This window comes from Ambystoma mexicanum, chromosome 11 (genome assembly GCF_040938575.1).
Source record: "Ambystoma mexicanum isolate Mex_15411 chromosome 11, UKY_AmexF1_1, whole genome shotgun sequence".
NCBI lineage: Eukaryota > Metazoa > Chordata > Amphibia > Caudata > Ambystomatidae > Ambystoma > Ambystoma mexicanum.
The window spans coordinates 1,439,118,480-1,439,135,428 of NC_090934.1; the positions used below are offsets into that span (position 1 = coordinate 1,439,118,480).

General features: G+C 45.8%; 1 protein-coding gene across 4 annotated transcripts in view; it reads right to left on the minus strand.

Annotated features, from left to right (window-relative positions):
• Positions 1–16,949, minus strand: part of CHD2 (chromodomain helicase DNA binding protein 2) — a 1,289,637-nt gene that overhangs the window by 600,256 nt on the left and 672,432 nt on the right. For all 4 annotated transcript variants that reach the window (XM_069625070.1, XM_069625072.1, XM_069625071.1 and 1 more), the window contains one exon: positions 13,941–14,012. In XM_069625070.1, coding sequence (XP_069481171.1) covers positions 13,941–14,012 — 72 coding nt within the window. The remainder of the gene's footprint in view (positions 1–13,940; positions 14,013–16,949) is intronic.

Genomic DNA, 16,949 nt, shown 5'->3' on the forward strand with positions numbered 1-16,949 from the left:
CCTACTGGTGTTCTGTGAGGGGAGACCTCAGAGTGGTTTTGAAGCGGCTGATGCAGTTGCCGAAGGTAAAGTGGCTCCTGCTCCTGCGGGTGCGGCTTTCTTTCCCCTACCCCGTCCACCACGGGTAAATCTTCCTTGGCCTCTTTGAGCCGGTCGTCCCCTGCCCCTTCCATATGAGGAATAGTAACGAAAGGACCGTCCTCTCCACGATGATCCCGAAGGACGAAAGGTATTCTGACGGATAGCAGCTCCCAATGACTTGGCTGCTGCCTTGGACGTTTGCAGTTTCTCCAAACTGTCATCCGCCTTCTTTCCAAAGAGGGTAGAACCGTCAAAGGGCATATTCAAAAGCCTGGTCTGCACGTCAGAGGCAAAACCAGACTTCCTCAACCACGCATGCCTGCGGATTGTGGTACTTGCCGCCATGGCCCTGCTGATACTGTCAGCAGAATCTAGGCCAGTTTGTAGGGTCTCGCACATCGCATCTTTACCATCCCTGATGATGTTTAAAAATGCGTCCCTTTCCTCTCCTTCTTGGAGGCAGTCAGCCGCTGATGAAGCGCACTCCCAAAGGGTGTGGCTGAACCTAGCGAGCGTACAGGTCGCGTTAATAGACTTTAACGCCATGCTACAGGCAGAAAAAACCTTCTTAGCCATGGCATCATATTTTTTGTCATCCCTATCCTGCGGAGCAGTGGGGTATGCAGATGTGCTGCCTGATGAGGTTGCAGCCTGTACAACCAAGCTCTCAGGAGTAGGGTGTTTTGACAAATATTCAGGGTCAGAACTAGCCACCCTGTATTTTGTTGACAGTTTTTTATTTACTGCCGGGATAATTTCTGGCGTTTCCCAGTTTGTCAAAATCCTTCTCTGTAGAGCAGAATGAAATGGAACCACAGGATCCTCCTGTGGGCCCTTGTCCAGTATGTCAGTGAGGTCATCCTGCTGAAAGGCAGGAGAAGGTGCAGACCAACCCATAAATTCTATGATTCTAGACATCAGAGCTCTATATGGAGTCTCCGCATGTTCTCCTGGGTCTGGTTTGATAAATTCTGCTTCAGGAGAAGTGTCCAAGCCACTAGCTTCCTGAAGTGCATCCTGAAGATTTTTTAATCTTCCTTCCTCAGAGGCGAAAGTCTCTGGCTCTGGTGATGTGGTCCTCTGTAAATCAATATCTTGGTCTGAATCCTCCCTTTCCTCAAAAATCGAGGTTAAAGGGGGATACATTGGTTTTTGGAATGGTATAAACCCCATTTCCAATGCAGAAGGAGCCATCATCACAGGCCTTGAAAACGTCGATGTCGTCGACACCGACGTGAAAGTACTCGAAGGCGCCGTGAAAAGCGTCGAGAAATGTGTACTAGGCCTCGAAGAACTCGAAAGGATCGGAGTCTTGCTCGAGAACGACGTCGACGTTCTCGGCGTCGAGTCGGAGGTCTTTTGTCTAACCGTTGGCTGTGGAGTAGCCGTGGTTCTTTCCTTCACCGGCGTCGATATCGGCGTCGACGTCGGCGTCGACTCGATCGACTGATGCGCCGATGAATCCTTCGACAACGGCGTCGATGGCGCCGACCTCTGTTTCGAAGGAGTTTTCGACGATGGCGTCGATGATGCTTTATCTCCCGATGGCTCGAGGCGCTTTCGGGTTGACTTTTCCGCCGGGTACTGCGACTCGCGGCGTTTAGATTTTTTGGGTTTTTTACCCGGGGTATCACCCTCAGCTGTCTTCGAGGGGGACGAGGCCGCTTTCTCGAAGACGCTTAGCATCTTTTTCCTGAATTCCTCCCACTCAGCTTGCGAGCTGCGTTTTGTGGGGCAATGAACTCTCTCAGGAGAACTCGACGAAGATGACGAAGGGGATCTCCTACGTCTCTTCTTCGAGTGTCTCGATGTCGACGAGTGGTGGGAGCCACTTCGTGATCTAGATCGAGAGTGTTTTTTATGGTGAGGAGACGAACGTCTCGACTCTACCGAAGAAGCTTTCGAGGAAGTTAAAGTTGACCTACCTCTCTCGAGCTTCCCCCTACGCTCCTTCAAGGCTTTCGCCGTCATGGAAAGGCATTCCTCACACTCCGAACTCTGGTGCGTGATTCCCAGACACCACAAACAGACCCTGTGAGGGTCCGTCAACGACATTTTCTTCCCGCAGTCTCGGCACTTTTTGAAACCGGACCGAGGGGTCGTCGGGTCGGAGGAGGATGCCATCGATATCGAGGTAAATAGTAGTTATTATATACGTTATCTTGACGAGAACTGAGCAACGGTGTTCCGAGGCACAACGAAGCGCGGAAAAACGGAACTGAGCAACGGACGCTGCGCGCGGCCTTTATAGGCAGGATGACGTCGACGTCGGCACGGAGGCCGTCGAGGGTCATCGACTCGGCGATCATCGACGCGCAGCGCCCTCTGGCGAAAAAATTTTCCGAGGCCAGCAAAGCTGAAGGATTTCTATCTAAGATAAGGAATACGTCGGAGGACACAATCCCTTCGAAATACATGTTTAACATAACAAAAGCATATATTTTTCAGTTTATCAGTGTAAGGTATATTCTAGAGGTTAGTGTGTGGACTAATTTTACCTTTTTGTCACCTGCTACCCCTTCCTCAGAGTAAAGCCTGGCCACACTATTCAAAGTACATGTTAGACAAAGTTTGTATGCAGTAGCCTCTGGGAACACTACAAACAACTCTGACTACAGCCATAGGCAACCCAATCTTTGGTATAAGCTTGAACTACAGAGTTTTGGTAGCGTGTTGAGTAGCCAGGCTTATCTCAAGAGGGGAAATGTGAGCAGTAGTGGAGTTACACAAAGATTCACAGTTACAGGTATTCAAATAAACTCTTACACGCAAGGTTTCTTGCTCAAACAATTATTAATTTATCAGTCAGTTATAAACCCTTCTTCAGAAGGGAGCAATATAATAGTAACACACAAATACACTTCAATACTGTACACTCTGAGTTTCTGAATCAAAAAAGACACTTTTAGGGTGGCCCACAGACACCCACAGGTGAACAGTAACAAGGGTGTTGGGGACATTTATATCTTACTGTTGGCATTCATACTCTTAAAAGTTGGTAAAAGGCAAAGGTTATTAGAACACAAGAGATTACAAATATTCTTAAGCAGGGAAAACACTTTTAGATCCTCTTAGAAGAGTCATACAATTCAATAGGCTAGGCCAAAGTCAATGGGCAAACGTCTTGGATTGGATGAAGCTCTTCTGGTAAGCAAATGGAAAAGTCTTTGCACAAGTTCTCAGGAGTCTTTGATGAAAGGAAGAATCAAATGTAGGGCCACAAGCTGATTAGACTTGTAAATTGTGGAAGTTACAAGCACTTCTACAGCAAGAGGTAAGTTCTCTTAGACTTGTTTTACAGTACCTTATTAATGAAGAAAAGATGCAGCTGAGGACTTCTGTTCCGGTGCAGCTGTGCAGATCTCACAGTTCCTGGGCCTCAGTCGTGGGGACAAGAGGTAGGACGTCGGGGGACTCCTGCAATGCACTGGGACGGTCAAAACTAGCAACAGGCAAACTTCACTTTCAGTGGCTTATTCGCATTAAAGCTCCTTGCGACTACCGCAAATAGCAACAACGCGGTTTCTGGCTGTTGAGATGGACTTTCCTTGCTTCTCGGGTGCCGCACTCTGTTGAGGAGGCTCAGGCTTGGTCAGTCCTGCTTCGTGGGAGTCTGGAGGATCTTCCAAAAGCTCTAGGCCAGCTTAAAAGCAACGCACATGTAGGGGAGAATTCTAAAAAATGTGCTAATAACCTTCCCCTTAGAGACCCCCAGCAACGTTGCTAGAATTTGAGGACTTGATTTTTATTACTTTGAAAGAGTGAGAGCCTTTTTTCCCACTCTCATGTATTTTGATGTATGTTTTACTCGTGTTCTTTGATTATGGAGTTTTTAAGATAATTCCATAGGCATCTTTTCATGTGTGTTACACAGCACCCTCGGTGCAGTGACACTGGGATGTCTTTTTAGACTTCCCAAAGGTTTACATACCTTCTCTGGGGTAAAGTTAAATTGACTTTAATATTCTTTTTAAATTCCTAGACCCAGCACACACTATCTTCCTATTGAGTGCTGGAGGGGATACCATGTGTCTAAAATACTCATGCAGCAGTCAAATGGCTACCCTTTTCTATCAAAATGGCTGGTGGCAGTGGTTTTATAACAAACTACCATGATTTTTCCCGACCGCGAACACCGGTAGCTAAAAAACGCGGGACCATGTTTTTCAAGATGGTGCTTTAAGACGTTTGTTTAAACAGGTCCGGTCTTCTTTTTTTGCCATTTCTTTTTAGAAAGGTCCTTCTAATGTTTGTCTCTGCGTGCCAAACCAGGTTTGGTCCCTATGTTTCTACGCCACTGGCGGGCTTCAGAACTAAAGACCGCCTCTGGCGCCCGAGTGTGACTGCCTCTGGCGCCCGAGTGTCTGGGGAGGGCAGGAAGTGAGGGAGGTGCCCCAAACTCCCTGTGCTTAGTTTCCTAGGAGACCCAAATGCACTCTGGCATCGTGTCTTCTGCATCTGATCCTGGGCCTAATCAGCTCTGAGAAGGATGTCCAGGTGGCTTACTTTGGACTTGATTGGTTCCACCAACTCAAAAGGGAGAAGTCGTCCTTGCAGGGATGTTAGGAAGAATTCTCAAAAATGTGCTAATTCCCTTCACTTTAGAGACCCCCAGCTAAGTTGCTAGATTTTGAGGACTTTTTTTTACCTGGAGAGTGTGTGACCCTTTTACCGACTCATGTGTTTTAAAATGTGTTTTACTCTTGGGTTTTCTTTGGTTATGGAGTTTTAGACAACTCCATAGGCATCATCTTTTCATTTGTGTCACACAGCACCCTCAGTGCAGTGGCACAGGGAAACATGTACAGGCTTCTCCAAGGTTTAAATACCTTCTCTGGGATAAACTACTGTTTCCCAGAGTAAGTAAAGTGAAATTCACTATACTAGTCTTTTAAATTCCTACACCCAGCACATCCTATCTTAGAATAGAGTGCTGGTGTGGTTACTTAATATCCTCTGTGTCTAGATACTCATGTAGCAGTAAATGCTACCCTTTCCTCTCGAAATGGCTGGTGGCAGTGGTTTTACAACTACCATGATTTTTCCCAACCGCGAATACCGGTAGCATTAAATCACGGGAGCCAGGTTTTTCAAGATGGCGCCTGAGCCCACTCTGTAAAAACAGGTCCCGATCTTTCTCTTTTGCCATTTCTTTGTGGAAAGGTCCTTCTAGAGTTTTGCTCTGCGCACCAAACCTAGTTTGGTTCATTTGTTCATTCGCCTTTGGCAGGCTTCGGGAGTGAAGACCGCCTCTGGCACCCGAGTGTGACTGCCTCTGGCGCCCAAGTGTCTGGGGTGGGCAGGAAGTGAGGGAGGTGCCCAAAACTCCCTGTGCTTAGTCTCCTAGGAGACCCAAATGCACTCTGGCGTGATTGGCAGGATGACTGTCCGGCAAGGACAGCCGCCCTGCTTGGTGAGTGGTAGCTAGGCTGGAATGAATGGGAGGAAACTGGATAAAAGGCGAGTCTCCTGGCTTGGAAGGCATAGTCGACCACTGGAACGAAAGAACCGAAAACAGGCTTGAAGAGGACGGCTGCTGAAACTCCTGGACCTATGGTTTGCCCAGTGAAGCCCTGCTGCAGGTCTGAAATCGCCAAGATCGACAGAGAAGCCCCTACAAGGACGACTTCTTCCTTTGAGTTGGTGGGACCAATCAACCAGACACTAAGCCACCTGGATACCAATCTCGGAGCTGGTTGTATTTTGCTGAAGGAAACCGAATAACCAGGGAGAAGGATACCAGCTTGTGTGTTTGACTACAACTACCGGAATTGAAGATTTGCCAGTTGCCAGCTTTATTACCAGTCCCAGTGCAAGAGTCCCCCGACGTCCTCCCTCTTTTCCCCACAACAGAGGCCCAGGAATAGCGAGATCTGCAGGAACTGCCAGGAACAGAAGTCTTCAGCTGCATCTTTTTCTTCATTTGAAAGGTACTGTGAAATAAGACAGAGTACTTACCTCTCGCGGTGAAAGTGCTTCAAACTTTTGCAACTCGTAGGCTTAATCAGCTTGTGACCCAACATACGATTCTTTTTACAAACAACTTCTGAGAACTTTGGCAGAGACTTTTCCGTTTACTTACCAGAACTGCTTTGTCCTATCCAAGACTTTAGCCCACTGACTTTGGCCTAGCCTATTGAATTGACTCTTCTGGTGAACTCAAAATATCTGCACTGTCTTCGAAATATTGTATTCTTTCTATGTTCTGATAACCTATGCCTTTTTGCTCCTCGTTCAACGTATTCTGAATGCCTCAGAAACGTAGAGTGTACAGTACTAAAGTATATTTGTGTGTGAGCTATAATTGCCTCCTTCTTATGAATGTTTTATAACTGACAGATAAATTCATAAGTATTTATCAAAGAAACCTTGAGTGTAAGCGTTTATTTGAACACCTGTGATTGTAGACCTCTGTGTAACATCATTACAGCTCACATTCCCTCTTGAGATAAGCCTGGCTGCTTGTCATGATCTCTGCTTCCAAAAGGTCAGGGTTTTCCCAACTCCCTTGGAAGCAGATCCATAACCCAGGTTCCGAGGGCCAACCCGTCCCAATTGGGACCTTTTGGACCCAGTCCTGGCGCCAGTGGCACCAGGCTCATAAATATGCCCAGTCCCAGCGCTGGAAGCGCCGGGCTCATAATGCTTGGGTGGACTTACCTGCAGCAGACCATGCTGCTTACTTGCCTGCCAGTTGAGCCTCTGATCCTCTTCTGTTTGGAACTACTTTTCCTGTTGGGTGGGGCAGGAGCCACTCCCTAGGTTCAGAACACTGGAACTCTTCTGGAAAGCCGGAAATCTTTTCTTACCTAGGCGTGGCTGTGGAAGGAGACACCTAAGCACTACAGGAGGCTATTTAAACCACACCCGATGGATGAATCTTGCTTTGCGTTATTCTGCATCCTCTGCAGCAGAACGCTCATCGTGTCTTCTGCATCTGATCCTGGGCCTAAGGAAAAAGGCTTACCATCCTGAATCCAGTCTTCAGCAACACCTATAAAGACAAGAAAGAACAGGTTAGCATTACGGTCTTCAGTGACAGCGCTTCACTTACCTGGTCCATCGGCTGTCACCAACGCCTCGCACTGCATTCCGGCATCTGAAAGACAAAAGCTTACCAACTCTTCGCACGCTCCGGAGGCCTTCGGCGCTGCATCCCGCATCTGAAAGACAAAACAAGGTGCGTTTAAAGACATTGGGGAACTTTAATACTCACGTGCCATTACTCCTTTCCACATCTAACCCAGTGGGTATTCCGGCACCCTGCAGCCGCTCCGAACTTGTACCTGCAAAATAAAAAAGACAGTTAGAGCGCATCGTGAAGCAGGCAACAAGCGCTTACTTACGTGCTTCCAGGCGCTTCTATTCATCACACGGGCTCCATCTTCAACTCACTTCAGCCCGTCATCCGCCATCGCCGGAACCCTGCAAAACAAGAGACATCATTACTAAAGACTTTTAAAGACATTAGAATTACTCGAAACTTACCGTTCGTGCAGTAAACGACGGACAGCAGTCCTCTGAAGTCAAGAGGCCTGCTCCCCTTATCCAGTGAAGAAACTGGTTACAGCACCCTGCCCCGAGGCAGATGGAGAGCACGGCGTTCACTTACCTAAGACATCTTACCCTTCGAGTCAGACATACAGTGCACAGAGGTCCAGCCCAAAGAGCCAGCCGTGTGTTACACATCACATTTGAAGATACGGTATACGCCCAGTCAAGACCAGCGCCTCTACGGGAATCAGGTGAGCGTTACACTGCTCAGCTCCACTACCAAAAACTGTGTAGTACAGACTTATACCAAAGGTTGGTTTTGCTTACATCTGTAGTCCTAGTTGTGTGTAGTTGGCATTTCAGTACCGCAGCAGGGCTTCACCAGGCAAACCAATGGTCCAGGAGTTGCAGCAGACGTCCTCTTCAAGTTCTTCTTTGGTTCCTTCGTCCAGTGGTTGACTCTGCCTTCCAAGTCAAAAGCCTCGTCTTTTATTCAGTTCTCTCCCATTCATTCCAGCCTACCTCTCAGTCACCCAGCAAGATGGCTGTCCTTGCCGGACAGTCAGCCGGCCAATCACTACAGAGTGCATTTGTGTCTCCTATGAGATTAAGCACAGGGAGTTTCGGGAACCTCCCTCACTTCCTGCCCCTGCCAGACATACTAGAGCCAGAGGCAGGCTTCACTCGTGAATCCCGCCAAAGGCAAAGCGAACAATGGGACCAAACCTGGTTTGGCGCGCAGAGTAAATCTCAAGAAGGACCTTTCCACAAAGAAATGGCGAAAGAAAAAGACTGGGGCCATTTTGATAAAAATGGCACCCTGGGGTGCTTTACTGCAGTGGTCAGTCAAAAGGCCGAAAAAATAATATCGAATTACAAAAATCTCGAAAAAGAAATCTCAAAAAAAAATATCGAATTATTTATTTATTTATTTATATGTGTTTTTGGGGTCAGGTAAGTAAAAAAAAGGGGGGGTATAAAAAAAGTCATAAAAAAAATTAGACATTTTTTTTTTCTGCCTTTTTTTCCGAGATTTTTTTTTTCGAGATTTCGAAATTCGGTATTATGACCATAAACCCTTTACTGCAGCTGCTAACGCAGCCCGCGGTAAATGCTCACCATGATAGTTAAAACGAAATCACTGACACCAGCCATTCAGTGAGGAAAGGGTAACATACAAAATGTTACACGAGAAGCTAGACAAAGGGCATACTAAGTAACCCCTTCAGCACCCTATTGTAAGATAGTATGTGCTTGGTCTAGAAAGTAACACATTTAAGTAAAGTCAATTTCACTTTACTGCTCTGGGAAACAGTTTATCCCAGAGAAGGTATTTAAACCTTTGGGAAATCTGAAAGACTTCACTGTGCCACTGCACTGAAGGTGCTGTGTGACACAATGTAAAAGATGATGCCTATGGAGTTTGTCAGACTCCATCACCAAAAGAAACACAAAGCTCTGAAATCACATTAAAATACATGAGTGGGAAAAAGGGTCTCTCACTCTCCAGGTTAAAAAAATGAAGTCCTCAAAATCCAGCAAAGTTGCTGGGGGTCTCTAAGGTGGGGGGAATTAGCACATTTCTGAGAATTCGCCCTAACAGTACCTACCTTTAAGAGCGGTTTGGCTTCACTTTTTTTGTCAGGACCTTTAGCCCCCATTAAGCCAAAAGGTTCTAGATCCCTCAACAGAGTTCAACAAAATCTGCTGTAAAAAGTGAGTGAGCGCACATTTTAATGTATGGATTTGTCTGGGGTCTCAGTCTGACTTGAGTACATAGTGAGCAACACCCACCAAACATGGATGAGTTGAGTTTCCTTAGTAGCGCCTATGGCTACGGGCAGTGTTGCTCAATGAGCACCACTGCCCGTAGCCATATGCGCTACTAAGGGCATCTCATAGGGGGGACTTCAACACAAGCCTCCTGTTCAGCAAAATGGCGTCCAGAAGCCAAAACCACAGCAACAAGTTTAAGGGACTGCTAAAGAAAATGGTGCGACAAATGTGGCCTTGTGACCTAACCACGCTATTTTAATAAAGCCCTAACAATACCCTAACGACGTCTAAGACCGTGCAAGCAATGCAAGCAGAACATCAGCTCCATTGTTAGGTGCTCCAATTTAGGTGCCACCCTTTTGTACTTCTGTACTTTAGCCCAACTGTGCTGTTTGAACTTAGGTGCCAACCTTGCAATGTAGCCCAATTGTGCTGTTTCAAACTTCGGGGTCACCCTTTTGCACTTTAGTCTAACTGTGCTGTCTCGAATTTAGGTGCCACCCTGGCATTCTAGCTTAAGCGGCTACCCTTTTTGCATTTTACCCCAAGTGCTAACTTGGGTGTCACCCCTGTGCACTCCAGCTCAATTGTGTTAGTTCAAAGTCAGGTGCCATTCCTCTGCCAACACCACTCTCTTCAGGTAGTCTGAGCCCTCTTTTGAGCAGGGAGAGCCCAACTCGGCACAAACCTATCCCCGTGCACCTATCCTAGCATTAAGCCAACCACCTATATATCTAAAATATTTGCTACAACTAATTAGCATGTGTCTCCCGAACACCAGCTTGGTCGACTGCCTCCTGCTCCTCATAATCACCATAGTTCTGCAGCATGTCACCTCAATCACTATCTCTACGCATTCGACCATCCTCAACATTAAGCCACCTAGCTGTACTTCTCTACATACGAATGACCGACTACAATTGCTACCTACCAGACTCTCCCGCTCTACTACTGACAGGAATCTAGGTCTCAGAGCCAGACTAGCCAAAATGTATGAGCCCCTCACCCGTTCTATGCCTACTAGACAGAGACTAAGAACATGACTGTCCGGCCTAGCCAATCTACCTCAAACTCCAACTCATCACAGAATTCCAACCCTATACCCCACCACAGCCCCTCTAATCAGGGTTTTCCCCAAATCAATACAAGACCTTTCCCAAACTACAAACATCAACACCACTGCGAGCCCCCAAATTAAGGGAGCCCTAATTAACACCAGATCGTTAGTAGCACATGCAACATAAATCGCAGACCTGATCCTCAAAGAAGACCTCGACCTCCTTGCTATCACGGAGACTTGGTTACATCCAGCAGCAGGCCTTATGCTCATGCTTGCAGTCCCAGATAACTACTCCATCTTGAGACAAGACCGACCCAACTCATATACAAATGTAGTCTCACCTTGAGAAATGTAACTACTATCAACGTCCCCTCCTGCGAACTACTCTCTGTTAAAGTCCCTCTTACTAATGCCCAAACTCTTAATATCCATCTGATCTACCGCCCCCCAGGCCCAATAGGCACTTTTGATGAGGACATTAACACCATAATATCTAGCAACCTTAAAAGCTCCACCCAAGCACTCACCCTTGGGGACTATAATATGGGCTTCAACGACCGGGAAGACACAATGGCCAGCACTACCCTCAATACCCTTTCTGAATTAGGATTTACCCAAAGATGTATGGAACCTACACACGCCAAGGTTGGAATCCTTGATTGGGTAGCTGACTATAATCGCCTAGCTAACATCGACATCAACCCCATTAACCTGGACTGACCACTATTTGGTATCGTTCATGCTCTCGACCATCCGACCCCCACCTTGGGGGCCTCACCCACACTCACGAGAAACATGAAGAGTATCACCGTGGAGAGACTTATCCCGAACGTACTCCCCACACTCAATGCGCTCCCCAATAACTTGAATCCAGAGACCTTGGTTGAAGAATACAACAAAATCATATCTACCTCGTTGGATCTAATTGCCCCACTTAAACTCCAAGTAAGCCCAAAACTCATCTGAACAAATGGTATACACCATTCCTCAAAAGTCTAAGACTGCAAAAAAGAAATTGTGAAGCCACCTGGAAAAAACTCCCCGCAGCAGCCAACAAACTTAAACTCACCAAACTAACTGCCCTTTATAAAAAAGAAGTCTACCTTGCTAAACACACTTCCTTCGACTCCCACATATCCCAGGCAAAATCAAACATGAAGGAATTATTCTCCATCCTTAAAGAAGTAGAAACCCCCATAGCACCACTGGACACCTGTTCCAAAGATAAAAACTGGTGTTCAGAAATCCAAAATGCCTTAGCTAACAAGATTGTCACTCTACAAAAAAACATTTCTAGCAAAAAAGCTTCCATGAATGACCCTTTCCCTTCCAAACTGCCTGGGAAGCTTACTGTAAGAGATACTACCAGTTTCAATGTCTCCAAAGTCACCACACTTGAAGTAGAAAAAATGATCTTGTCCCTGAAACCTTCGAACTGTCAGGGCGATCTGTGCCCTGCACATCTCATTAAAGATGCTGCCCGTGACCTCTTCCCCTTTATCAAGAAATTAATCAACGTTTCCTTCTCTACTGGTTCGATCCCCACCAATCTTAAACAATCCTGGGTACTCCCACTACTAAAAAAAAAAACACACTTGACCCAGCCACGCCCACAAACTATAGACCCATAACGACTGTGCCCTTTCTTCTAAAAATACTGCATAAAGCGCTTATGTACAAATACAGAAGTATTTGGAAGAGCATCACCTACTAGGAGCCAGACAATCGGGCTTCCGTCCGCAACATGGGACGTAGACCGCTCTCATCGATCTGAAAGCACAGATCGACAAGCTCAGAGACAATGGCCAAGCTGCCTTACTCCTCCTCCTAGACCTCTCTGCAGCATTCGACCTGGTCGAGCACTCTGTCCTACGCACGCACCTACACACTTCAGCTCACTTTTCGGCTGAGGCCATTACATGGATTAGATCATTCCTCAAAGACAGAACCATGAGGGTCTTCTCACCCACAGCAGCAGCAGACCCGATACCTATCACCTGTGGTGTGCCACAAGGCTCTTGTGTCTCCCCCACACTGTACAACACATTTACCAAGCCCCTTTTCGACGATCTGGATCATCTCGGTATCACCTACACGAACTACGCAGATAATACCCAGATCCTCCTTCCGCTTTCGGGAGATCACGGGAAGGATTTGGCCTTGGTGAATAGGGTGTACATCATCATCCAGGCATGGATGGCCACACATGGACTATGCCTGAATGATGATAAAACGGAACTCATCATCCTAGGCACTACCACCAGCTTAAAGAAATTAAGCCCTGCCTATCATTCTTTCATGATCGATGACCATAGCATCAAAGTAGAAAGAGGTTAAAACACTAGGCCTTCACTTGGATTCTGCCTTCTCCTTCAACAGACAGTGAACTCCTTAGCCTCCTTCACGGCTTAAACGTGCAAACTAATCCGGGCAGCCAAACCCTTTCTGTTTGACACCAGTTGCTTAACCCTTGCTAGAGCCCTTGTACTGTCCAGCCTGGATTACTGCAACGCTCTCTATCTCGGGTCTTCGAAAGCCACCACCAGCAAACTGCAAATTCTTCAGAATAACGCTCTCAGAGCAGCACTGGGCATATCTAGAAGAGAGCATATCACAGCACACGCCCAACAGAATCAATGGCTCTCGATCAAAGACAAAATGATCCTAAAAACTGCCTCTCTCACTCACAAATCCCTCAATAACGCTGCCCCGATCTATCTCATCGACAAATTTCATAGACAGACCTCCTTGAAACCCACAAGAACAGCCTACAAAGACTGCTTTTCTGTCCCTGACTTCAAACGTTCCACTATAGGGGGCAACAGCTTCCCAGTGAAAGCAGCTAAACTTTGGAACTCTCTACCGCCAACTCTCAGAATGGACCTACCCTATCAGAATTTCCGATCTAAGGTCGTCTTATGGTTGAAAACATAGGCCTCGAATCACCTCCAGCTGCCATATGTATATATTGTATTGCACACTGTCTGTACTCACGGCTGCCTATCTGTATTATGTATATTTTCCTGATTTCATCTTTTCCATGTGTATGTATATTATCTTTTCTTGTTGTAACTAATCTTCACAATCTCATGTAAATGCTGCGCACTGTTACCTGAGGGTATGACCGCGCATTACAAATAATAAAACAACAACAACAACGTGATAACCAGGGCCACTACACAACTTGATATGGAGAAACAATTCATGCCTTTTGTCAGCCCCCAGACAAAATGTGTCGCAGTCAAGAAACCGTACCGAACAGTAACACAGAATGGTCAGTTTTCTTTTTAGTTTAGCAATAAAATAATTCATTTTTAACCCACATATTGCCTTTTTGTTCAATTTCTCTAATCCAACTACAGATTACTGAATAATATGGGCTACAAACGTTAGGGGGTTCTAGTCAGCTTATATCTTGCAAATGAGAAAAGGACTCCACAGATGTAAAAATGCAGTACCTGAAGGAGGAAGTTTAAATATTAAAACTTTATTCAAGGCAATCAATTCTTTTAAATACGAAGTCTCATACCTCCGAGCCTTCAGCATTGAAATGGTCCAGTGCTTGTTTACGGATTTCTCCTTTTATTGATCCATCCAGGCGCTGGAAAACAATAAAATACTCACAAATTAACATACAACCAGCTTTGGGAAGAATTGAAATCTCATACTCCTCTCATGTCCAAGAGAAATCACAGAATAATTATAAATAACTGCAGGATTAAAAATAGCCTACGCTTTGTAAATATTAAATGTGCAACCGCAGCAGTCTCCCCATGTGACTAGCGATATTATATTACAGCTGCAGAAAATCTCAGCTCTTAGCTTCTTGTTAACACTCAGCCAGATACGTGGTAGTTATGCATTAGAACAGTCCAAACACATAGTAAATATTCCTGATTTTAAACATAATTTAAAAACTGTGAATCATTGTTGAACAATATGTCTAGAAATGCAATGCATGGCTCAGAAAATTCTGCATTTTGAAATGTCTTGGACCTTTTAACTACGAATTACCACATTGCAGTGTGGTTTTTGAAAAAATAAGTTTCTGCTTCCAAATAATTTAATTATGCTTGTCAGATGACAAGAACAACTCGCAAGTACTTGCACTCAACATCACATACACAATTATCTTATAGGAGAGTTATAATAATCATCTGAAAAAAAATCTACAATGAACTAATAATCATTCGTAAAAGTAAAACAATAGAAGGCAGCATATCAGAGCTAGAAAGTACAGGGAAGTAGAGAATAAGCTGTTTAGGGGGAGGCGGTTCATATACATGGAGGTTTTCTCCAAATGACAGGCCACAATAGGTGTTTGTGTGTGAGATTGCTTGTGAAGTAAACTCGTCTTAAAAATATAAGCAAAGTATTGTTAGAGCATTGGGAGGGAAATGTTTTTTTTTCAGCTTTCCCACCAATGATTTCAATGGGACCTCCCCCCACCCCCAGCATATTTGTCTATGTGCTAAAAAACCCTGGCTGTCTTGAATTTAAAAAGCCTATATAGCTTCACTTGCCCGTTAAACTCTATTTTGGGGAACTGGCAGCCGACAAGGCTACCAGCACAAGGAGACAGACAAGATTTGGTGCAGTACCCTTTGGGTACACTACAACAACCATGACCTCCTGGCAATAGGAACCCAACCTTTGGTATAAGTCTGTACTAAACAGGTTGGTAGTGTGGTTGATCAGCCAGGCTTACCTCAAGAGGGGTAAATGTGAGCAGTAGGGTGGTTACACAGAGATTCACAGTGCCAAGTTGTTAGGAGATACTGTATGCAGTACCCTTAGGGTGCACTACAACAACCTTGACCTCCTGGCAATAGGGACCCAACCTTTGATATAAGTCTGCACTACACAGGTTGGTAGTGTGGTCGAGCAGCAAGGCTTATCTCAAGAGGGGTAAATGTGAGCTGTAGGGGAGTTAGAGATTCACAGTACAGTTATTCAAATAAACACTTACACTCAAGGTTTCTTGATAAAACAATTATTATTTTATTTCACAGTCAGTTGAATAAGCCTTCTTCAGAAGGGAGCAATATATGTAACAATTAAAATACACTTCAAAACAAACTCTAGTTTCTCTAAATTAGAGGATACCCATTGGGGATGGCACACAGACACGTCCTACACCCTCAAGTGGCTATATAAATAGCAAGGACACTGTGGACATTGATATATCACTAGTACATTTAGAGCAATCCGGAGTTTGGTGTAAAAGATAGAATAAAGGAATAAAACAAAGGTTAACAAATAATTCACCAACAAGTACTTTTGAAAATCTTCCAAAGCAAAGTAAATTAACCCTTTCCTGGGGGAAAGGCCAAAGCATAAAGTCAGAGGTAAAAACGAGTCTCTCAGGGAGCCAGGACAGCCAATGTTAATTGCACAATATCTAGGGGAGCGAAAGATCTTTGCAGGTAGGTAAAAAGTCTGCACAATGTTTTTAGAAATGTTAGTAGAATAGTAGAACACTTGAAGGGCCACAAGCCAGTAGGCTTGTGAGGGGCAAAGCTTTAGCAACTCTGCAAGGTAACCATGACAGGTCTCAACTGAGAGCAAGCAAGGCTACACAACAAGAGGTAAGTTCTCTTAGACTTTACAGTACTCCAGCTGGCTTCTGTTCCTGTGTAGCTCTGCAGATCCTGTTTTTCCTGAGCCTCAGTTGTGGGGACAAGAGGGAGGACACATGGGGACTCCTGCTCTGCAATGGGAAGGTCAGCAGCAGCAATGGGCAAACTTCAATTCAGCGGTCCTTCAGTGTTTCAGCTCCTCGCGTTTGACAGCAAATAGCAACACAGCGTTTCTCGGATACCACTCTGGACATTCCTCGCATTCCTCAGCACTCTGTTGAGGTTGCTCAGGCTTGGTCAGTCCTGCATCAGGGAAGTCCAGGGGATCTTCCTAGCCCTCGGGTCTGACTTAAAAGCAACGCACACAATCTGGTGTTCCTCGCCCTGGCACTTCGGTTCCAGCAGCAGCTGCAGTGGAAATACAACCAGCTTCGAGAGGATGTCCAGACGGGATTACTTTGGAGTTGATTGGTCCCACCAACTCAAAGGGAGAAGTTGTCCTTGCAGGGCTTCTCTAGTCGAGGCGAATACGGAGCTTCAGCACAGCAGCAGGGCTTCACCTGGTAAACCAACGGTCCAAGTTTTTCTTCGGATTCCTTCATCCAGTGGTCGACTCTGCCTTCCAAGCCAAAAAGCCTCGCCTTTTATGCAGGTTCCTCCCATTCATTCCAGTCTAGCTGTCAATCACACAGCAGGGTGGCTGTCCTTGCTGGACAGCCAGCCGGCCAATCACCTTTAGGTGCATTCCTGTTACCAAGGGGACTAAGCACAGGGAGTTTCGGGCACCTCCCTCACTTCCTGTCCCTGCCAGACATACTGCAGCCAGAGGCAGGTTTCACTCGTGAATCCCGTCAAAGACAAAACTAACAAAGGGACCAAATCTGGTTTGGCGCGCAAGCAAATCTCAAGAAGGACCTTCCCAGAAAGAAATGGCGAAAAAAGAAGACCGGGCCATTTTG